The following is a 24,255-nucleotide window of genomic DNA, read 5'->3' on the forward strand; positions in this document are numbered from 1 at the left end:
ACCGGCATGTTATTCATTTATTGCTTTTCATTTCAGTTATTTATATCCTCCTTTTGTTTATTTTTAAAACATAAGGCCACGAACAGCTCTGACACGCTTTCTTCCTCCGATTTCTTGACATTTTTTTTTTAAATCTTTTCCACGGAACATCCCAGCTACTCTTATAGAGGTAGTCCTCGCCCTACAATAGTCATTTAGTGACTATTGGAAGTTACAACAACACTGACAAAAGGGACATATAATTAATAATAATAATAATAATAATAATAATAATAATAATAATAATAATAATAATAATAATAATATAATAATAATATAATAATAATAATAATACTTTGAATGTTTGAATGACTATGTAAATTAAAGTACAGAAAAATTGCTGCAGGCTGTGAAAACGGAGAGCATTATAAAAATAACAGAAAGAAAGGCAGAATATAAGGAAAAACGGCTGGGTGACAGATTAAATAGATGGAGAACCAAAGCTTTGCATGGACAGCATTTAAAAAACGTTGAAGGAAAATGTGATAACAACCTGACATGGGCATGGCTTAAGATGGGAACCATCAAGAAAGAAACGGAAGGCTTAATACTGGCTGCTCAAGAACAAGCACTACAAACTGACGCCGTGAAAGCGAAGAGACAAAAATCTACTGACAACCCAAATTGCCGACTTTGCAACGACAGAGCTGAAACTGTTTCACATTTAATGTGTGAGTGCAGCAAAATCGCGCAAACTGATTACAAAGCTAGACATGACCGAGTTGCTAAACTAATCCACTGGGCATTGTGTAAAAAATACGACTTGCCTGTATTTCAAATTCAAACGCTTGGAAACTGGCATGTAACTAGGACGGTTGCAGCGTTCTCTTCCCCCCCCCCCGGGAGATCGCGTGATCCCCCTTTTGCGACCTTGTCACAAGCCAAGTCAACGAGGGAAGCCGGATTCGCTGAAGAGTTGTGTTGCCAACTTAACAACAGCAGTGACTCACGTAACAAGTGTGGCAAGAAAGATCGCAAAATGGGGCCAAACTCGCTTAGCCACTGCCTTGCTTCGCCACCAAAATTTTTGGTTCATCTGTGGTTCAACGTCTGCATTTCCGTTACTGCATAATTTATTTCTGCCCTTTTAAGAATCTGCAGTTGCATTTGCACAGCACAATTCATGTATGATCTTAAGTTAATTTTCCAGCTTCACGAGGCCCAGCTAACTCGTTTCCGGGGTTTGCCCCATGCCTCAAACTATAAACCAGCCAAACAGGATGATGGAAACCACAATAAATGAAGAATTAAAGGTTGTTTACTGGCGTCTCTCCTGAACAAGCTATATGTCTCGAATGGTGGTCGGCGGCTCGCCGAAAGAGAGTGAGTTTTTTTTAAAGAATTTGTCTAGCTTGAGTTCGAGTCCGACTCCTAAAAATAAAAAAAACCCCAGCTTTTCAAGGAAGAAACTTTAAAGATAATCCGGAATCAGGGTGAAACAAGCTATGTTTTGACCCCACCACACGTAGAACCCCACGAAGCTTGTGTGATGGGAAGGTTACCGGCTTGGGTGAAAATGAACCAAAACCCTTTTCCTCCATGAGGACTATCAACTTGTCAAGGGTGTGACTGAAGAACTCGGAAAGGAATTCTCAAAGGGGTCAACCACACACACACACACAAAAACAGTGAAAAATTGAGGACAGGAAAAAACAAACATCTGAATTTTAAAACGAATCAAGGCACACTTACAAAGATGTACAATACATATGAAAATCCAGGTCCAGTCCAATTTGCATTTACAGAACTCGTGAAATCGTTCTACAGGAAGCAAATCCATTTGAAGAGGGGCAGAAATTAGATTTCCCGCATGTTTTATTATGTGCAAAGGTCTTCTGAGTCTCTACACAACAGTTGGCTGGCTCCATAAAAGATACAACTATATAGGACAACAGTCATGGCTTAAAATGTCATTTTCCTACAGGACATTTTTTAAAAAAATCCTCAGCTTATTCGTCCTAATCATTTATTCCTTTCACCGGTATAAATTTTAAGTCAACTCTCTTCGAGAGCTCTTGCACACTTTGCAGCTTGAGATAAGATAAAACTATATTATCGTCTATTATCTTCTAACAGGAACAGTGTCCCCCAATAATATTAGGATGTATTTACACACCCTGCAAAACTATCAGAAGTCAATGCAGAGTCCTTGACTTAAGCACAGGTGAGCCCAAAGTATTTGCTGCTAAGCAAGACAGTTGCTAAGAGAATAGAATAGAATAATAAAATACAGAATAGGAATAGAATAGAATAGAACACAGGTCTGCAACCCGCGGCACCGGAGCCGCATGCGGCTCTTTCAGCCGTCTCATGCGGCTCCCAGTCCTCTGCCATGTGCAGTCCAACAAAAATAAATAAGTGGGACTAAAAAAGTTCAACCAATCAATTCAAATATGCAGGGCAGGTGCACATCTCGCCTTGGCTCCACTCTTCAGTCAAACCCTGTTCTGCGCATGCATGCATGTATGCGCATGTGCACACAGTTTTTGCGGCTCCCAGTTTTTCCTTTTGTGAGGGAACCGGTTCCGAGTGGCTCTTTCACTGTTTCAGGTTGCTGACCCCTGGAATAGAATATAGAATATAGAATAGAAAATAATAGAATAGAATAGAATAGAATAGAATAGAATAGAATAGAATAGAATAGAATAGAATAGAATAGATATTGCAATAGAATAGAATGGAATGGAATAGAATAGAATAGAATAGAATAGAATAGAATAGAATAGAATAGAATAGAATAGAATAGAATAGAATAGAATAGAATAGAATTGTATAGAATATAGAATAGAATAGAAAATAGAATAGAATATAGAATAGAATAGAAAATATGGAATAGAATAGAAGAGAATAGAAGAGAAAATATGGAATAGAATAGAATAGAATAGAATAGAATAGAGAATAGAACACAACAGAACAGAATAGAATAGAATAGAATAGAATAAAGAAAACAGAATAGAATAGAATAGAATAGAATAGAATAGATATTGGAATATAAAATAGAATAGAATAGAATAGATATTGGAATATAGAATAGAAGAGAAGAGAAGAGAATAGAATAGAAAATATGGAATGGAATAGAATTACAGAATAGAATAGACTTGAATTGAATTGAATTGAAATGAATTGGATTTGATTCGATTCAGTTCAATTCCTGTGTTATCAGGCCTGGGTGGCCCCAAGACACCAGGCAGATTTTGCGATGCCTCCCTTCCTGTGGCTAGTATCATCCTGATCTATTTTGTGTCTTTCTGGAGTTATTTTTTTAAAAAAATTGTGACTGGTGTTTTTTTAAAAATGTATTTATTGCTTTTTTTTAAACCGAGCATGGTCCCCCACCCAGAGTCCCTTTCTGGATGTGATGGGCAGCCATGCAAATACAATCAATCAACAAAGCAAATTAAAGCAAAGCAAAGCAAAGCAAAGCAGAACAAAACAAAGAACAGAACAAAACAAAACACAGAACAAAACAGGGCTGAGAACTACCAGGTTGCAGAAGAAGCGTCTCCACCAGCCAAAGCTGAATGGGATTTGACATCCCTTTTTTTTTAACCTCCCCGAAATTTCCACCCTCTCAGATTTATTTTTATTTTTTTAGTGATGGACACAGGTAGTCCTTGACTTACAACCCACATTTCCGTGGCTAGGGTGAGGCAGTTGCTAGGTGAGTTTCATTAAGTGAATCATCGCCGCTGTAGAGTTAGCAACACGGTCGTTACGTGAATCTCCCGGTCCGACGGTCACAAAAGTGGATCGCGGGACCCCCCGGGGAAGCTGCAACCGTCGTTAAATTTGAACCCGTTGCCGAGCCTGTGATTTTTGGTTGTTGTCGTCGTTCAATATTTTATTCATTTTTTTTAACATTCACAGATCCTGAATATTTTATCAGCAACGTATTGTCTGGGTTCCAAGGTTTGGCTTACGAATACACGTTAAACTCCTTTCTCTCTGCCTCGTGTTTTTCTAGCCATCGATAAAATGAGTGCCGTGTTGTATAAAGCCTTCGCCATCTTCTTCCTCTTTCATTTTGAACCTCAGTCTGCCCATTCCTGCACCCTCTGAAATTTTCTTCCTTATCCCTTCCTCCACTGGTATAACCTGCGAGGCTGGTGAAAAATGTTTGAAAACGTGCCAAGCAATTGCTGCAAACGTAGACAGTAAACCAGGCCCAGCCAGGCTGTCATCTTTGGTGGACGTGCCCGAAAGCCAAAAGATTTTGGGTCAAAAAAATACATATACGGTTAAAGAAAACGACTAAAAAAACCCAACCCCATAGATTTGAAGCCAGAATTATTTGCGTTAGGTATGACCGTAGGAAATGGGCACGTTGAATGTTACACGGATTAACTGCCGCGAGAATTGTATTTGCTCAACGTGGGAAGGAGGAAGAATTCACCGCCTTTTGATCTCGTGACCCTGAGGATGCTGCAAGGGTCATTATATAAGTGTGAGTGACGTTTTCAGTGCCGTGGTCACTTGGAGCGGTCACTAAGCAGATCGTTGTAACTTGAGGACCGCTTGCATTCCTTTCCTCGCCTATCCATCTATTTCTTTGGCTTCGACCCCGTAGGTTTTCGTGGGTGGATCAGTTTGAATGTCTTCTGCTCAAGCCGTGATGTCCTGACCCACCAATGGAGACCTCAAGTTGTTTTCTTTCCGCCATGCAGAGGGTTTTCCTCTAAGGATGAAAGGAAGGACCACAGTTAGGCTAGTGGGCCAAGGTTTGTGGAAGAAGAAGAAGAGGGGAGGAGGAGAAACTGCAGAGGAGGAGGAGGAGGAGGAGGAGGAGGAGGAGGAGGAGGAGGAGGAAGAGGAGGAGGACGGCCCTTCTTCTGAGTTGGCTTGGAGGCATCTGGGTGTAACTCAAAAGGGGAGAAGAGCCAGTTCCGAAGGAGTTCTCTTCTCCTCCTCAATCCCTCCTCAAGCTTGAGAGAACGTGGTTCTTTCCTCCTTCTCCTCCATCCCACCAGCAGCAGGATGGACCAGGACGGATCTTCTCAGAACCAGGCGCTGATCTACAAGGTTGAAGTGACTACGGGCCAAGGTCTTTCAACTGGGACTTTAGATCTGATCTCCGTCACCTTGGTGGGCGCCAACGGAGAAAGCCCCAGGAAGTTTCTGAACCAGGTTGGGATGCCCTGCTCTGACGGATCGGTAAGATTTGGGTTCGAGTTCCATTGAGAAGGAAGTTGGGAGATGGTACCTTAGCTCCTGGAGTGGATTTTGGTCCAGAGAGAGACAGAATAACAGAATAACAGAATTGGAAGGGACCTTGGAGGTTGTTTATTCCCTAGACAACCCCCTATACCAGGGGTAGGCAACCTCGGCTCTTTTATGACTTGTGGACTTCGACTCCCAGAATTTCTGAGCCAGAATTCTGGGAGTTGAAGTCCACGAGTCATAAAAGAGCCGAGGTTGCCTACCCCTGCCCTATACCATTTCAGACAAATGGTTTTCCAATCTTTTCTCAAAAAACTCCAGTGTTGGAGCACCCACAACTTCTGGTGGCAGGTTGTTCCACTGGTTCATTGTTCTCCCTGTCAGGAAGTTTCTCCTTAGTTCCAGGTTGCTTCTCTCCTTGATTCGTTTCCACCCGTTCCTTCTTGTCCTGCCTTTGGGTGCTTTGGAAAATAGGTTGACCCCCCCTTCTTCTTTTTAGGAGCCCCTCAAATTTGTAGGAGCCCCTCAAAAGATGTTGAGAGTCTGGAAAGACTGCAAAGAAGAGCAACAAAGAGGATCAGGGGACTTGAGGATAAAACATACAAGAGATGGTTGCTGCAATTGGGGATGTCTAGTTTAACGAAGAGAAGGACGAGGGGGGACATGATAGCAGCCTTCCTGTATCTCAGGGGCTGCCCCAAAGAAAAGGCAGTCAAGCTATTCTCCAAAGCGCCCGAAGGCAGGACAAGAAGCAACAGATGGAAACTCATCAAGGAGAGAAGCAACCTGGAACTAAGGAGAAACTTCCTGACAGGACAATTAACCCGTGGAACTCCTTGCCTCCAGAAGCTGTGAATGCTCCAACACTGGAAGTTTTCAAGAAGAGACTGGACAGTCATTTGTCTGAAATGGTATAGGGGTTTCCTGCCTGAGCAGGGGGTTGGACTAGATGACCTCCAAGGTCCCTTCCAACAGTATTATTATTATTATTTTAGAATTCCCCCCCCCCATGGACATGATTTATATTTTGGCAATTCAGAGCTGAAAAACCTTTCTCCGGCCTGTCAATCATCAGGCTTTTAACTAATTAAAGGATTCAAATGAGGGATTGTCCAAAGTGGCAGCTGACCCAAGCTTTTATTGAAAGGGAATGAGAATCACAGGCTGTCCCATCAACACGCACCAACACAATCCCTTGGCAGCAAAGACCCCCCCCCCAGGCTTGATTCCAGAAAGAGGAAGGGGCCAACCTTTTCAGCACACAGGGGCTGTGTCTCTCTGTGTGTGTCTTTGTGTAGGTGTGTGCCTAATTGGAAAAAAAAACATTGGCAAACCTGGAGTTCAAAATGAGCCGAAAATGGATTTCTGGGCCCTGCTCCAACATCTGGACAAGATCTCAAAAAGAGTTTCCCTCCAGCCACAGTTAAGGAGGATGGGACATGTAGTTTATTTTAGGATGATGCAGGCTTTCCAGAGGCTGAACGGGACAAGAGCTATCTCTACTTAAAGCAGAACTTTAGATGGCTCTGGTTCAGGGGTCTTCCAACGTGGCCCTTTGATGACTTGTGGACTTCAACTCCCAGAATTCCTCAGACAGGCACGCTGGCTGAGGAATTCTGGGAGTTGAAGTCCACAAGTCATCAAAGGGCCAGGTTTGAAGGCCCCTGCTTGTGGACTTCAACTCCCAGAATTCCTCAGTCAGGCATGCTTGCTGAGGAATTCTGGGAGTTGAAGTCCATAAGTCATCAAAGGGCCACGTTTGAAGACCCCTGCTTGTGGACTTCAAGTCCCAGAATTCCTCAGTCAGGCATGCTGGCTGAGGAATTTTGGGAGTTGAAGTCCACAAGTCATCAAAGGGCCACATTTGAAGAACCCTACCCTATACCATTCTAGATAAGTGGCTGTGCAGTTTCTTCTTTAAAAAGAGGAGGAGAGGGGAGGAGGAGGAGGAGAGATGGAAGGGACCTTGGAGGTCTTCTAGTCCAGCCCCCCGCTCAAGCAGGAGACCCTAGCCTAGACCATTCCAGACAAATGGCTGCCCAGTCGCTTCTGTGCCTGGCTGAGGAATTCTGACCCTGAAGACCTGGCTGTGCCAGTTAGGAGAATCCAACATGCCTGATTAAATTGGGTTAATAGTCTTAAACATCTCAGCCTCGCTGTGACAGGCTAGTAGTCATCCTGCTTTTATTCTTTGACTTCTGAACCACCCACGGCCGGGAGCTTCTGATGGGCAAACCCATCCATCCATCAATAAGCCAGAAAAACCTGCGTGTCCCAGCTTATGACTTGACGCTGATCTCCAGTTGAAGGGCCATCCGATTTTGGGTCCCCAGCTCTGATCCTGAGGTTCCTCCCCCGATGGATCCACCCGAAGCCAACTGGGGACTCCTTGTCTGGAAGAACTTCCTGAGACCACATTGCCTGGCCGTTTGAGGGTGATCTAGCCCTTGTGTTAGGCCAATTAGCTCTCCTAGTTGGAGGGTGACCAGGCCATGGTGTAAGGAGAATTATCAGAAGGAGGACATTCGTAGCTCAGGGTTGAAGGGAGGGGTCCTTGGCGCTCTCTGAGCTGGCTTGTTTTCTTGCATACGTTTCATGACCCAACTAGGGAACCTCATCAGTGCTAGATGGGAAAGGAGGGGGAGGAGGAGGAAGAGGGGGAGGAAGAGGAGGAGGAAGAGGAGGAGGAGGGGGGATGGAAATGGAGGAGAAACAGGGAGAGGGCAAACAGGGATGGAAATGGAGGAGGGGGAGGAGAAGAGGGAGGAAGTGGGGGAGGGGAGGGGGAGGAAGAGAAGGGATGGAAGAGGTTGAGGGATGGAGAAGGGAAGGGGAAAAGGAGGAAGGGGAGGAGGGGGAGGGGCAGGGACGGGAGGGGCTGGGGAGGAGGAGGTAGAGGAGAGGAGGAGGAGGAGGAAGAGGAGGAAGAGCAAAGGGAACTGGGGAAAGGAGAAGCGAAGAGGCTGGCTGGGGAATTCTGGGAGTTGAAGTCCACAAGGCGGACTGAACACCTGGCAGGGCACCATGGGCCACCTGCAACACCACCCCATTTCTCCTCCTCTGGGGACCCCGACTCTTTCTCCTCGCTTCCCCGACAGGTGGCCGAGGTGGACATTCCGTGCGATCGGGACCTGGGACCCATCTTGCTGATCCGCCTGCAGAAGGAGCCCTATTCCTACTTCCCCCAGAGCAGCTGGTACTGCAGCTTTGTCCAGGTGACCAGTCCTCATGGAGAGCTCTTCCGCTTCCCCTGCTACCAGTGGATCGAGGGTTACTGCACCGTCTCCGTCAGCGAAGGAACGGGTGAGTAGCTACGCCAGGTTGGAGGAGGAGACCTGCAAGGCAAGATTAGTGGGTCTTTGGCGCTCCCAGACTCCAAAGGCAGGTAGCACTGGACTTACGACCACTGTGTAGCCCGAGGTATCTGTTGCTAAGTGAGACAGTCCTTAAGTGAGTGTTGTCCCATTTTACAACCTTTCTTGCCACAGGTTGACTCAACTACGGAAGATCATCAGTGCTAGAAGCGACGGGGGCTGGTTCTCAGGTTATATGCGGTATATGGGGATGATGATCATCAGCACAGATGAAGTTCCCTAGTTGGGTCATGAAACGTCTTCAAGAAAAGCACCCAGCTCAGAGAACACCAAGGACCCCACAGTTATTTCCTCCTCCTCCTCCTCCTACTCTTCCTCCTCCTCCTCCTCCTCCTCGTCTCTGCAAACCCTACTGCCTTTGTAGCACTGATGATGTTCCCTAGTTGGGTCATGAAACATCTGCAAGGAAACTGCCTAGCTCAGAGAGCCCCAAGGACCCCACAGTCCTCCTCCTCCTCCTCCTCTTCCTCCTCCTCCTCCTCCTCCTCCTCCTCCTCCTCTTCCTCCTCCTCCTCCTCCTGCTGTCTCCACAATCTCCCTTCCCTTCTAGCACTGATGACGTTCCCCAGTTGGGTCATGAAACATCTGCCAGAAAACCACCCAGCTCAGAGAGCACCAAGGGCCCCACAATTCAACCCCGAGCTACGTCCTTCCGTCTCCAGCCTTCACCCGCTCTTCCCTCATCAGGGAAAAGACCAACCTCTTTGTCGACTCCTCGGAAGATGGTTAGGAAGAAAACCAGCAACGCCTCCACCCTGGCACAGGTGCCGACGTATTCCTTCCCAAGGGGAAGCCGTCCCGGTGCTGGAATTCCCCTCCACCCTTCCCTTTTCTTTTCGACAAATCCTGCTGAAGAAAACTCCGCGGGAATTTTTATTTTTTTTTTATTTTATGTTACGTTTATTCCATTGATATAATAAGAATTGTAAGGGACGCGGTGGCTCAGTGGGTTAGGACGCTGAGCTTGTCGATCAGAAGGTCGGCAGTTTGGCGGGTCGAATACTGAGCGCCGCGTAACAGAGTGAGCGCCTGTTACTCGTCCCAGCTTCTGCCAGCCTAGCAGTTCGAAAGCACGTAAAAATGGAAGTAGAAAAAATAGGGACCACTCCGCTGGGAAGGTAACAGCGTTCCGTGCGCCTTTGGCGTCTAGTCATGCCGGCCACGTGACCACGGAGACATCCTCGGACAAGCGCTGGCTCTTCGGCTTTGAAACGGAGATGAGTACCGGCCCCTAGAGTCGGAAACGACTAGCACGCTTGTGCGGGGGAACCTTTACCTTTACCTTTACCTTAATAAGAATTGTATTAGTTTAAAGGTGAGGCAGTCAGCTGTGAGAAGAGGGGAAAATATTTAATGCGGTAGTTTGAGACTTGCACGAAAGACACTTGTACGTCGTTGAATTATCGGCTAACTCAGCCGCCACGTTGCTTTTGAGATACTTAAATGTAAAATGAGAAAATCAATAAAACGTTTTTTAAAGAAAAAACTCCGCGGGAATTGCAGGAGCCGGGAGGGGTGGGCTGGCAAAGGAGGCCAACCGAGGTGGGGTCTTTTTTCCTGATTCCCTTCCTTTTTCAACCCCACAGCTCACACACCTTCGGACGACACTCCCACCATTCAGCAGATGCATCGTCGGGAAGAGCTGCAGCTGCGACAGCGCAAATATGGGTGAGTCTGGAAGAAAACCGGTGGACTCTTTTTAAAAAATAATATTTTATTAATTTTCCAATTTTGCATTTGACTATTTGAAAAGCAACACGGCAACTGGGTTGGTTGAACAATAACTCAATAACAAAGTCAGGTTATGACATCAAATAGTTCTTCTCTTTTTCCCTTAACGTTTACTGTCTCGTGTTCAAGTTAGTACATTTCTAATTGTATCAACAATAAAAACATCATTATTACATTTATCAATAACTTTTTTAGCTTATACCTATCTTAACTGCATTCAATCTTCATAAACAATCCACATCCTGCTGTTAATTTTTACTCGATTTTAGTTTCTCGTCAATATTACAATTTAATCTTTGATATTTATAATCTTCAGACTTTGGGTAACCAAGATTCCCCTTATCCCACTTCATAACTAACTAGAATATCCAAAATACACATTTTATCTATTTGAATATAATCTTGTTCTATTTCCTAAAAGTTATCTATTTCCCACCATATTAAATCATCTACTTAATAATACAATATCCCCGTTAATAAATCAAAACCATTATGTATATTGCCTGGGTTAATCCATAAATCAAACACATTCATGATATTTAATATTTAAGTTTCCTCTCCCTTTTGAGTCTAATTTTTAAGTCTAATTTTAAAACGGTGGACTCTTCAGAGTCGACGTTTTTAAACTCCAGCATCCCTGTTTGGTCCCACTGAGGCAAAGAGATTCTCGACTAGGGCCACTTATAAGCTGGGTGGACTTCAACTCCCAGAATGCCCCAGCCAGTATTGCTGTCTGGGGCATTCTGGGAGCTGAAGTCCCCCAACCCCATCTGAAAGAGGCCCAGGTTGTGAAAACGTGACTAGATGATTTCCAAGGTCCCTTCCGATTCTTCCTCTCTATGATTCTAATGCCTACGACTCCCGGCTGCCATACAACTGCCGATTAGAAAGGATGCTGGGAGTTGTAGTTTAGAGGAAGATCTACGAAGATCTTGTTCCCGATCAAGAGGAATATAGATAATATTGCCTTTCTTAAATGATGATGATGATGATGATGATGATGATGATGATGATGGGAGGGACCTTGGAGGTCATCTAGTCCAACCCCCTGCTCAGGTAAGAAATGGTGCCGTCCCAAGTTCTGGGACTACAAGTCCCATCACCCTAAGCCACTGGGTCAAGATGGTGTAGTAGTGGATCACTGTTTACTGCCCCAAAGGGTTGCCGGAGTAAGCACAGAGCGCTTCATTCTTTCTCAATTGTTCTTGCAAACTTTATGTACCAAACTGTGCGTTATCAATTTTGTTGGCAATTTGAAGAGGTGGGGACTCTGGGAGTTTATACAAAAACAGGGACACTTTTTCTGCACACAGGTGGAAGGAATACCTGCCCGATATACCTTGGTGTGCCGACATCGACGCAATTGTCACGATTGATCACAACGTTATGTACTCCTTCCCTAAGTCAGCGGCCTTTTACAAAGGCCTGACGATTGTGTAAGTGTTGGGGGTTAGGTTTTTACTAGCAAGTCCCCCAGCAAGGGTCCCCTGGGCTGGGAAGCCACGCAGAGTCAGGCCTGCTGGAGGGGAGACCACTAAGAGATGCCAGGGGTGGTTGGAGAGAGGGGAACAGCCTCCTGGAGAAGGCAAAAGCCCAGCGCGTCAGGGTTTCTTCTCCATGTGGTCCCCAGGAATTGAAGCCTCCTTGTGGCCCTCGAGAGATCAGAGAGATGGAAAGAGAGAGAGAGAGAGAAAATCAGTGGATAAATAGGATGGATGGATATAGAGATATAGATAAGGAGAGAGAGAGAGAGAGAGAGAGAGAGAGACAGAGATAGAGATAGATGATAGATTGATATAAATAGTTTCATAGAAGATACATGATGAATAGATGATGGATGGATGGATGGATAGATAGATAGTAGATATAGATAGATACATAGATGATAGAAGATAGATAGATAGATAGATAGATAGATAGATAGATAGATAGATAATTTATCCATCCATTCATCCCTCCCTTCATCCCTCCATCCACCCATCCATCCATCCACCTTCCTTCCCTCTCTCCATTCTTTCACCCATCCATCCATCCACCCATTCCCCCACCCATCCATCCACCTATCTTTCATCCCTCCATCCCTTCTTCCTTCCGCTGATCCACCCACCCATCCACCCCTCCATCTTCCCTCCCTCCCTCCACCCACCCACCCACCCACGCATCCATCCATCCATCCATCCATCCATCCATCCTTCCTTCCTTCCTTCCTTCCACCCACCCACCCACCCATCCATCCATCCACCCATCCATCCATCCATCCATCCATCCACCCACCCATCCATCCATCCACCCACCCACCCACCCACCCATCCATCCACCCACCCACCCATCCTTCCACCCACCCACCCACCCACCCACCCATCCATCCATCCATCCATCCATCCATCCACCCATCCATCCATCCATCCATCCATCCACCCACCCACCCACCCACCCACCCACCCATCCATCCATCCATCCACCCATCCACCCACCCACCCATCCATCCATCCATCCATCCATCCACCCACCCACCCACCCACCCATCCACCCATCCACCCATCCATCCATCCATCCATCCACCCATCCACCCATCCATCCATCCATCCATCCATCCATCCATCCACCCACCCACCCACCCACCCACCCACCAACAAACGTCTCCCGACTGAGCCCCCAGGGGCCCTGCTCCCTCCTTCCACCCCTTGTGAGCTTCTTCCAAACCTCCTTTTTCTCCTGCTCCCTTGTCAGCGCATTGAATAACTACCTCTACAAACCTTACTCCTGGGAGAGGCTGGAGGACATCTGCAAAATCTTCTGGTTCTACCACACGCCGGTCTCAGGTCAGTGGTGGGCCAAGGACTTCTCTTCATTTCACAACGACACACTCACACCTCCCACAACTCCATTCCCCAGAACCGGTAGCACAACTTTGCTCAAACCAGGCATAGCTTGTCTCTGGCAAAAGGCGTGAAGTCTGCACATCTGAAAATATGCAGGCTGGGGCATTCTGGGAGTGGAAGTCCACCATCTTAAAGCATACCTGGCTGGGGAATTCTGGGAGTTAGTCCACACCTTAAAGCATTACCCTGCCCCCCCCCAAGCTTTGGGGCACCAGGGACCGGTTCCGGGGAGAAAGTGGTTTTGCATGCTGGTCCACAAACTGGGCGTTGGGGGCCCCTGCCTTAAAGCATGGCTGGCTGGGGCATTCTGGGTGCTGAAGCCCACCCACCTACTGCCCAGTTTGAGAATGGCCAGTTCCAATTAATTCTGTGGAAAGAGCTCCATTGGAGGAGACCCATCTGGTTGGGGATTTAGCCGTGTTGTACTACACCCTTCATCATCCTGGGCTCCCTTCTCCCCCCCACCCAGAGTTTGTCTTTAAGCACTGGAAGGACGATGCTTTCTTTGGGTACCAGTTTCTGAACGGGATCAACCCCATCAAAATCCGGAAGTGCACGGCTATCCCGGAAAACTTCCCCGTGACCCAGGAAATGGTGGCAGGGACTTTGGGAGAAACGACAACCCTGCAGGAAGAACTGAAGGTGATTGCTTTTTTAAAACATATTTTATTGATTTTCTAGTTTTACAGTTAAGTATTTAAAAAAGCAACGTGGCGGCCAAGTTAAGCGATGCTACGATGACACACAAGTATCTCAGCAACTACATTAAATATTTCCTCTCTTTTGCCCTTAGCGTTTGCTATCTCCTGTTTAAACTAATACCATTCTTATTATATCAAGGAAATAAAAATGACATTCTTACATTTACCTCCTGAAAAAAGCAGCTTTGGGAAGACCATGACCTGGATGACAGAGAATCTCCATCAATCCATTTGTTACCGTTCCAGCTGAGAGATTTCATGAACAGCCTGCTCCAATTGCGAATAGAATAGAATAGAATAATAATAGAATAGAATAGAATAGAATAGAATAGAATAGAATAGAATAGAATAGAATAGAATAGAATAGAATAGAATAGAATAGAATTAGAAATAAGGAATAGAATAGAATAGAATAGAATAGAATAGAATAGAATAGAATAGAATAGAATAGAATAGAATAGAATAGAATTAGAAATAAGGAATAGAATAGAATAGAATAGAATAGAATAGAATAGAATAGAATAGAATAGAATAGAATAGAATAGAATAGAAATAAGGAATAGAATAGAATAGAATAGAATAGAATAGAATAGAATAGAATAGAATAGAATAGAATAGATTAGAATTAGAAATAAGGAATAGAATAGAATAGAATAGAATAGAATAGAATAGAATAGAATAGAATAGAATAGAATTAGAAATAAGGAATAGAATAGAATAGAATAGAATAGAATAGAATAGAATAGAATAGAATAGAATAGAATAGAATAGAATAGAATAGAATAGAAATAAGGAATAGAATAGAATAGAATAGAATAGAATAGAATAGAATAGAATAGAATAGAATAGAAATAAGGAATAGAATAGAATAGAATAGAAATAAGGAATAGAATAGAATAGAATAGAATAGAATAGAAATAAGGAATAGAATAGAATAGAATAGAATAGAATAGAATAGAATAGAATAGAATAGAATAGAATAGAATTAGAAATAAGGAATAGAATAGAATAGAATAGAATAGAATAGAATAGAATAGAATAGAATAGAATAGAATTAGAAATAAGGAATAGAATAGAATAGAATAGAATAGAATAGAATAGAATAGAATAGAATAGAATAGAATAGAATAGAATTAGAAATAAGGAATAGAATAGAATAGAATAGAATAGAATAGAATAGAATAGAATAGAATAGAATAGAATAGAATAGAATAGAATAGAATAGAATAGAAATAAGGAATAGAATAGAATAGAATAGAATAGAATAGAATAGATTAGAATTAGAAATAAGGAATAGAATAGAATAGAATAGAATAGAATAGAATAGAATAGAATAGAATAGAATTAGAAATAAGGAATAGAATAGAATAGAATAGAATAGAATAGAATAGAATAGAATAGAATAGAATAGAATAGAATAGAAATAAGGAATAGAATAGAATAGAATAGAATAGAATAGAATAGAATAGAATAGAATAGAATAGAATAGAAATAAGGAATAGAATAGAATAGAATAGAAATAAGGAATAGAATAGAATAGAATAGAATAGAATAGAATAGAATAGAATAGAATTAGAAATAAGGAATAGAATAGAATAGAATAGAATAGAATAGAATAGAATAGAATAGAATAGAATAGAATAGAATAGAATAGAATAGAATTAGAAATAAGGAATAGAATAGAATAGAATAGAATAGAATAGAATAGAATAGAATAGAATAGAATAGAATAGAATAGAATAGAATAGAATAGAAATAAGGAATAGAATAGAATAGAATAGAATAGAATAGAATAGAATAGAATAGAATAGAATAGAATAGAATAGAATAGAATAGAATAGAATAGAATAGATTAGAATTAGAAATAAGGAATAGAATAGAATAGAATAGAATAGAATAGAATAGAATAGAATAGAATAGAATTAGAAATAAGGAATAGAATAGAATAGAATAGAATAGAATAGAATAGAATAGAATAGAATAGAATAGAATAGAAATAAGGAATAGAATAGAATAGAATAGAATAGAATAGAATAGAATAGAATAGAATAGAATAGAATAGAATAGAATAGAATAGAAATAAGGAATAGAATAGAATAGAATAGAAATAAGGAATAGAATAGAATAGAATAGAATAGAATAGAAATAAGGAATAGAATAGAATAGAATAGAATAGAATAGAATAGAATAGAATAGAATAGAATAGAATAGAATTAGAAATAAGGAATAGAATAGAATAGAATAGAATAGAATAGAATAGAATAGAATAGAATAGAATTAGAAATAAGGAATAGAATAGAATAGAATAGAATAGAATAGAATAGAATAGAATAGAATAGAATAGAATAGAATAGAATTAGAAATAAGGAATAGAATAGAATAGAATAGAATAGAATAGAATAGAATAGAATAGAATAGAATAGAATAGAATAGAATAGAATAGAATAGAATAGAAATAAGGAATAGAATAGAATAGAATAGAATAGAATAGAATAGATTAGAATTAGAAATAAGGAATAGAATAGAATAGAATAGAATAGAATAGAATAGAATAGAATAGAATAGAATAGAATTAGAAATAAGGAATAGAATAGAATAGAATAGAATAGAATAGAATAGAATAGAATAGAATAGAATAGAATAGAAATAAGGAATAGAATAGAATAGAATAGAATAGAATAGAATAGAATAGAATAGAAATAAGGAATAGAATAGAATAGAATAGAAATAAGGAATAGAATAGAATAGAATAGAATAGAATAGAATAGATTAGAATTAGAAATAAGGAATAGAATAGAATAGAATAGAATAGAATAGAATAGAATAGAATAGAATAGAATTAGAAATAAGGAATAGAATAGAATAGAATAGAATAGAATAGAATAGAATAGAATAGAATAGAATAGAATAGAATAGAAATAAGGAATAGAATAGAATAGAATAGAATAGAATAGAATAGAATAGAATAGAATAGAATAGAATAGAAATAAGGAATAGAATAGAATAGAATAGAAATAAGGAATAGAATAGAATAGAATAGAATAGAATAGAATAGATTAGAATTAGAAATAAGGAATAGAATAGAATAGAATAGAATAGAATAGAATAGAATAGAATAGAATAGAATAGAATAGAATTAGAAATAAGGAATAGAATAGAATAGAATAGAATAGAATAGAATAGAATAGAATAGAATAGAATAGAATAGAATAGAAATAAGGAATAGAATAGAATAGAATAGAATAGAATAGAATTAGAAATAAGGAATAGAATAGAATAGAATGGAATGGAATGGAACGGAACGAATTAGAATAGAATAGAATAGAATAGAATAGAATAGAATAGAATAGAATAGAATAGAATAGAATAGAATAGAATAGAATAGAATAGAATAGAATTAGAAATAAGGAATAGAATAGAATAGAATAGAATAGAATAGAATAGAATAGAATAGAATAGAAGCTGGAAGGGACCTTGGAGGTCTTCTAGTCCAGCCCCCTGCTCAAGCAGGAGAACCTATACTGTCACAGACAAGTGACTGTCCGGCCTCTTCTTAAAAACCTCCAGGAGTGGAGCACCCAGGATTTCTGGTGGCAGGTTGTTCCACTGGTTCATTGTCCTCACTATTAGGAAGTTTCTCCTCAATTCCAGGTTGCTTCTCTCCTTGATGAGTTTCCATCCGTTGTTTCTCGTCCTGCCCTCTGGTGCTCTGGAGAATAAGCTGACCCCCTCCTCTTTGGGGAAGCCCCTCAAACACTGGAATACTGCTAATTTTTTTTATTTTTTATTTTTTTTATAGAAAGGGACCATCTACTTGGCGGACTACAAGGTCCTGGAGAACATCCCCACTACTTTATTAAACAACCAGCAGCAATATATCGCTGCTCCTATCTGTTTGCTCCACCAAAAGCCCAGCGGAGAAATTCTCCCTCTGGCTATCCAGGTAAGTCCATCATTTGTGAAGAACCCACCAGGTAAAGGCCGGCCTCTTCCAACGTGGCCCTTAGATGACCCGTGGACTTCAACTCCCAGAATTCCTCAGCCAGCGTGCTTTAAGACAGGGCTTTTCAAATGTGGCCCTTTGATGACCGGTGGACTTCAACTCCCAGAATTCCTCCTCTGGGAGTTGAAGTCCACAAGGCATAAAAGGGCCATAGTTCCCCCATGCTGGCTGAGGGATTCTGGGAGTTGAAGTCCACACGTCATCAAAGGGTCATACTTCCCTCACGCTGGCTGAGGAATTCTGGGAGTTGAAGTCCACAAGTCATCAAAGGGTCACCGTTCCCTCACGCTGGCTGAGGAATTCTGGGAGTTGAAGTCCACAAGTCATCAAAGGGTCACCGTTCCCTCACGCTGGCTGAGGAATTCTGGGGGGTTGAACTCCACAAGTCATCCAAGGGTCACCATTCCCTCACGCTGGCTGAGGAATTCTGGGAGTTGAAGTCCACGAGTCATCAAAGGGTCACAGTTCCCTCACGCTGACTGAGGAATTCTGGGAGTTGAAGTCCACAAGTCGTAAAAGGGCCAAGTTTGAATTCCCCTAGTGTAGGTTCTCCTGCTTAAGCGGGGGGCTGGACTAGAAGACCTCCAAGGTCCCTTCCAGCTCTATTCTATTCCTTAAACCTAGTTCAAAGCTACAACGGCACAGTCCTCAATTTACGACCACTGCTTTGTCCCTCAGGGGTTCCCAACCTCTCCCTTCGTGTCTCCCTCTTAGCTCAGCCAGCATCCTGGTCCTCAAAGTCCCATCTTCCTGCCCACCGACGAGGAGTGGCTGTGGACCTTAGCCAAGACCTGGGTGCGAAATGCCGAGTTCCACACCCACGAGGTCATCGCCCACCTGCTCCGCTGCCACATGATCGCCGACGTCTTCTCGGTGGCCACCTTGAGGAACCTCCCCATGTGTCACCCTTTGTACAAGGTGCGCTGGGTGGTGTTGGGGGGGCGTTCAAAGGGTGGGAGAGCAGCCCCCCCGATGGTGGTTAGCTCGAGTAACCATGGTTTCTTCCTCGTTCCCTGCTCCAGCTCCTGATCCCCCACTTGCGTTATTCCATCCACGCCAGTCTGTTGGCGAGGGTGTTTCTCATCAACCGAGGAGGCACCTTTGATAAGGTAAAACTGGGCATCCAGGGGGGCATCTGGGCTCAGCATGATGGGCTTGATGGAAAAAGGGATTTAGTTGAACCCGGGTAACCCAACATCGGCAAGTCCTCCTTGATAAGCGAGCCGGTTGTTCGGTGAGTTGCACTCAGTTGCACTCACCCCTTTCTTGTGCCATGGCTGTTAAACAAATTAACAGGGTGGATGGGCACTCTGACGGTCGTAAGTGTGAGGACCGGTCATAAGTCACCCTTTTCACTAATGCTGTTGGTCAGTAAAAAAAATGAGAATTGCCTGTAGTAGCTGCAAGGGAGGTGAAAGGGAGGAAATTGACAGCCTGTCTGTGGGAACATCACCTGTCTCTTTTGACCAGACCCTCCAAAAGCTGGTCCACAGGCAGTAGGTCAGAAAAGTCAAGATGGTGGCCACCACGAAGCCTACACACACACACACACCCCACTCTTTTTCTGTTTCCTTAACTTCTGCTTTCTTAAAGAGCAGAGTTTGGATGATAGAGCTTAATTTTCCTTTTCCTGACCCACCTGGGAAAACTTTTGGCTTTCTTCTTTGATAGGAAATATCAAAATGTAATAAAAAAAATGTGATCATCCTGAAATATGAGCCAGCCAGGTGTGGCAGCAGCCAAAAAAGCCAACACGATCCTAGTCTGCACTCACAGAGCAGGGGGTTGGACTAGAAGACCTCCAGGGTCCCTCCCAACTCTGTTACTCTGCCTTCTTCTCACAGGCCACTGCCACCGGGCGCCAGGGATTAGAGGTGCTTCTCCAAAGAGGGCTAGATGAACTGACCTACACCCAGCTTTGCCTTCCGGATGACATTGAAGCCCGGGGGGTGGATGGCCTCCTCCAATATTACTACAGAGACGATGGCCTGAAGATCTGGGACGCCATCAAGAGGTGAAAGAGCTTGGCCAGAGGGTTGAGTAGGGCCCTCCAACCTTCTCCACCTTCAGGTCATCCTGAATTGGGGAACAGCCGTGGGGAACAGGCTGCTGAGAAGGGGCTACAAAACAGCCGGGATCCTCCACCATTGCAATTTAGCCTGATTAATGGGGTCCACAAGGGTGGTGGATTCAAGTCTCGCGCAAGAGGTTTGGAGCCAGGGATTTCAGCCCCATAGCTGCGTCTGGAGGCTCGGCTTTGTCTAATTCAGGGCGGTCTTCAAACTCGGCCCTTTGATGGCTTGTGGACTACAGCTCCCAGAATTCCTCAGCCAGCGTGAGGGAACTATGACCCTTTGATGACTTGTGGACTTCAGCTCCCAGAATTCCTCAGCCAGCGTGAGGGAAGTGTGACCATTTGATGACTTGTGGACTTCAACTCCCAGAATTCCTCAGCCAGCGTGAGGGAAGTATGTTCCTTTGATGACTTGTGGACTTCAACTCCCAGAATTCCTCAGCCAGCGTGAGGGAAGTATGTTCCTTTGATGACTTGTGGACTTCAACTCCCAGAATTCCTCAGCCAGCATGAGGCAAGCGGGGGTCTTCAAACTCGGCCCTTTGATGGCTTGTGGACCACGCTGGCTGAGGAATTCTGGGAGTTGAAGCTCACAAGTCATAAAGGGGTCATCGTTCCCTCACGCTGGCTGAGGAATTCTGGGAGTTGAAGTGCACAAGTCATAAGAGGGTCACCATTCTCTCACGCTGGCTGAGGAATTCTGGGAGTTGAAGTCCACCAGCCATCAAAGGGCCAAGTTTGAAGACCCCTGTTCTAATTCATGGGGTCATAATAAACTTGGATAGAAGGGAAGATATCGTAGCTGAAGGTTGAAATGAGGAGTCCTTGGCGGTCTCTGAGCTGGGTGGTTTCCTTGCAGACGTTTCATTGCCCAACTAGGGGACGTCATCAGCGCTAGAAGAAAGGGTGGCTTGTGGAGAGGAGGAGGAGGAGGAGGAGGAAGAGGAGGAGGAGGAAGAGGAAGAAGACTTGTAGGGTCCTTGGTGGTTTTCTTGCAGATATTCCATGACCCAACTAGGGAACGTCATCAGTAGAGAGTGAGTTTGCTCTCTTTTTACATATGAAACAACTGCAGGAAAACAACTAATCTCAGAGAGCACAATACACAGTCCTCCTCCTGCCCCCCCACCCCCACCCCCCCACCCTCTGCTTCTGCTCTACTCCACAACTCCCCCCCATTCCCTTCTAGCACTGATGATGTTACTTAGGTTTTTTTTTTAATCCCATTTATATCCTGCCCTTCTCCGAAGACTCAGGGTGGCTTACAATCTAAGAAGCACAAATCAATGTGCTTAGCAGTAGCCTTCATCCTATGTATATGCCTGCTTAGTAGGGCTTTCGCACACACACCCCAAGCGGCATTATTACAAAGTCAGCTTATCGCCCCCAACAATCTGGGTCCTCATTTTACCTACCTCGGAAGGATGGAAGGCTGAGTCAACCTTGAGCCTGGTGGGACTCGAACCTGCACTAATGGCAGGCAGCTGGTGTTGCTTAAGGAGGCGTTAGCCCACTGCTCCACCAAGGCTCTAGTTGGGTCATAAAACATCTGCAAGGAAACCACCCAGCTCAGAGACCACCAAGGATCCATTAGTCCTCCTCCTCCTCCTCCTCCTCCTCCTCCTCCACCTCTTCCACCTCCTCCTCCTTTTCTAGCACTGATGACGTTCCCTAGTTGGGTCACGAAACATCTGCAAGAAAGCCACCCAGGTGAGAGAGCACTCAAGACCCCACAGTCGTCGTCGTCCTCCTCCTCCTCCTCCTCCTCCTCCTCCTCCTCCTCCTCCTCCTCTTCCCACACTCCCTTCTAGCACTGTTGATGTTCCCTAGTTTGGTCATGCAATGTTTGCAAGGAAACCACCCAGCTCAGAGAGCCCCCAGGGAGCCCCCCACCCTAACCTTTCCTCCTGCTTGGGTGTGGGAAAGGAGCCGGGGCTAAGCCCCCTTTGCCGGGACAGACCCCTTTCCCCTCCTCCCTCCCCGCAGCTTTGTCTCGGGCATCGTCGGACTCTACTACGAGAGCGATTCAGCCGTGCAGGGAGACGGCGAGCTGCAGGCCTGGGTGGCCGAGATCTTCGCCAAAGGCTTCCTGAGCAAAGAGGCCTCAGGTATATCCCGCTCGTGGGCGCTCGGCTTGGCTTCCCCCTTTCCTGGTGGTGCCCTTTCCGCTCTGTGGAAGGCAGGCAGTCCTCGACTTACGTCCGTCCCCTTTAGTTGACCGTTTGAAGTTGCAGCAGCACCGGAAAATGGATTCAGTGACTTTTCTGCCCTTTTGTGACTTTTCTTTCCCCCACCCCCACCCCGGTTGTTAAACCAAAACACTGCAGCGATGAAGAGAATCAGCCCGTCGTTAAGCGAAGCAGGCTTCCCCCTTGACTGTGCTTGTCAGAGGCTGGCTGGGCAGGCGGGAAATGGGGATCGTATAGTTGAAAGAAAAGTCTCCATCGGGGTTTCGGTCCAAGCCGGGAATAAACAACATGGCGACTGCTTTAGGAAGATGGTTGCAGTTTATTGAAGAGGAGAGCCGGATAGGAAGATGGCTCTGGTTGAAAAAAGAGAGAGTGAGCACATGTAGGGAGTGGGTTTTTATACCCTCTGGAGCCTTTTGCTTGGAGTTGTTTCCTGTTCCTGTTTGAGGCTTCGTATTTCCTGTTTCATGTACTTGGACCTGAGTCTGAGTGTGCCCCTTTGGCATCCTATTATGTCCTGTCTTAGAGTTTGGGTGGGGTATGTAGATTTTTACAGGGACGTGGTGGCTCAGTGGGTTAGGACGCTGAGCTTGTCAATCAGAAGGTCGGCAGTTGGGCGGGTCGAATCCCGAGTGCCGCATAGCAGAGCGAGCGCCTGTTACGCGTCCCAGCTTCTGCCAACCTAGCAGTTCGAAAGCACGTAAAAAATGCAAGTAGAAAAATAGGGACCACTACGGTGGGAAGGTAACAGCGTTCCGTGCGCCTTTGGCGTCTAGTCATGCCGGCCACATGACCACGGAGACGTCCTCGGACAAGCGCCGGCTCTTCGGCTTTGAAACGGAGATGAGCACCGGCCCCTAGAGTCGGAAACGACTAGCACGCACGTGTGGGGGAACCTTTACCTTTATGTAGATTTTTAGGTGCCTTTGTCTTCTTAATCTTCTAGCTGGAGGCCTCCAACCTTCCTGAATGGATGATCACATCTGCATTTCTACAGATCTGGTTTCTGCTTGGGGGAAGGGAGACTTGGGGCTGTTCAGAAAAAACTGGGCACGCTTTCCTGCCTCTTTTAAGATCCTTTGAGGAAACATATTTTTCTGCCCTTTTAATATTTAATAATATTGACAACATATTAATAATATTAAGTAAAATTATTAGCAATATTAAATAAAAATTAATAATAATAATTTCACGTTCTCTGGGGGCGGGGCTGACTTCCCACAGTATGATCCGGGAGACGGCAATCATGCCACACAGGGTACATGCCAGTACCGTAACTGTGAGGATTCTCTGAGGATACTAAGTGTCGTAAGTCCCTTTTTTCAGTGTCGTGGCACCTTCGAACGGGCGCTAAAGAAATACGGGCAGTCCTGGGTTTCCGGCCACAACTGAATCCACAATTTCTCTTGCTAAGTGAGAAAAAAAAAGTGAATTTTGGCCCATTTTACGACTTTTCTCACCACGGTCGTAAAGTGAATCACTGCACTTGTGAAGTTAGTCACCTGGTTGTTACGTGAATCTGGCTTCCTTCTCGACTTTGCTTGTCCAAAGGGGATCACGTGACCCCACCCCCACCCACCCACCCCCCATCCTAAGTACGAGCCAGTTGCCAAGCTGGTCATAAGTCGCATTTTTTTTAGTGCTGTTGAATTGGAATGGTCACTAAACGGTCGTTCAGTCGAGGACTCCCTGTGCACTATTTCCTTCCTGCGCATTCGTATCTTTCTTGCCGTCCTTCTCCAACACATTGGCGGACTTACGACAGTGTGACTCATTTAACGACCGCCATAAAGCAGAACAATTCCTGAGATGCCGAATCGCCGCTTGGTCTCCCTTCCCTTTGGCCCGTGAGGAATTTCAGGTGGGCCAAACTTTCCCCTTTCTTTCTTTCCAGGAATCCCTTCCGCCCTCCACTCCGTCCCGGAACTCATCAAGTACCTGACCATGACGATCTTCAACTGCTCGGCTTTCCATGCGGTGGTCAACGGCGGGCAGGTGGGTGAGGCTACTCGGGGTCTCCCCAAGGAGGGGAGGAACGTGGTTGGCTGCCAGCAGGACCATTTTATCCTGGTTTTTGCCATCAATCAATTCTTTCTTCCTTCCTT

At 44.3% G+C, this 24,255-nt stretch overlaps 1 protein-coding gene across 1 annotated transcript in view; it reads left to right on the plus strand.

Moving 5' to 3' along the window:
* Nucleotides 1-5,013: 5,013 nt before the first annotated feature.
* The window catches only part of LOC310649329 (hydroperoxide isomerase ALOXE3-like), a gene marked incomplete at its 5' end in the record, with an annotated part of 22,357 nt that continues 3,115 nt past the window's right edge, over nt 5,014-24,255 (plus strand). The window contains 12 exons of the mRNA XM_083377681.1: nt 5,014-5,190; nt 8,295-8,499; nt 10,157-10,238; nt 11,615-11,737; nt 13,032-13,123; nt 13,653-13,825; nt 17,684-17,827; nt 18,602-18,805; nt 18,910-18,996; nt 19,732-19,901; nt 21,948-22,069; nt 24,045-24,145. Coding sequence (XP_083233807.1) covers nt 5,014-5,190; nt 8,295-8,499; nt 10,157-10,238; nt 11,615-11,737; nt 13,032-13,123; nt 13,653-13,825; nt 17,684-17,827; nt 18,602-18,805; nt 18,910-18,996; nt 19,732-19,901; nt 21,948-22,069; nt 24,045-24,145 — 1,680 coding nt within the window. The remainder of the gene's footprint in view (nt 5,191-8,294; nt 8,500-10,156; nt 10,239-11,614; nt 11,738-13,031; nt 13,124-13,652; nt 13,826-17,683; nt 17,828-18,601; nt 18,806-18,909; nt 18,997-19,731; nt 19,902-21,947; nt 22,070-24,044; nt 24,146-24,255) is intronic.

The sequence above is a fragment of the Vipera ursinii genome (genome assembly GCF_947247035.1).
Source record: "Vipera ursinii genome assembly, chromosome: Z".
In the NCBI taxonomy this organism is placed as follows: Eukaryota; Metazoa; Chordata; class Lepidosauria; order Squamata; family Viperidae; genus Vipera; species Vipera ursinii.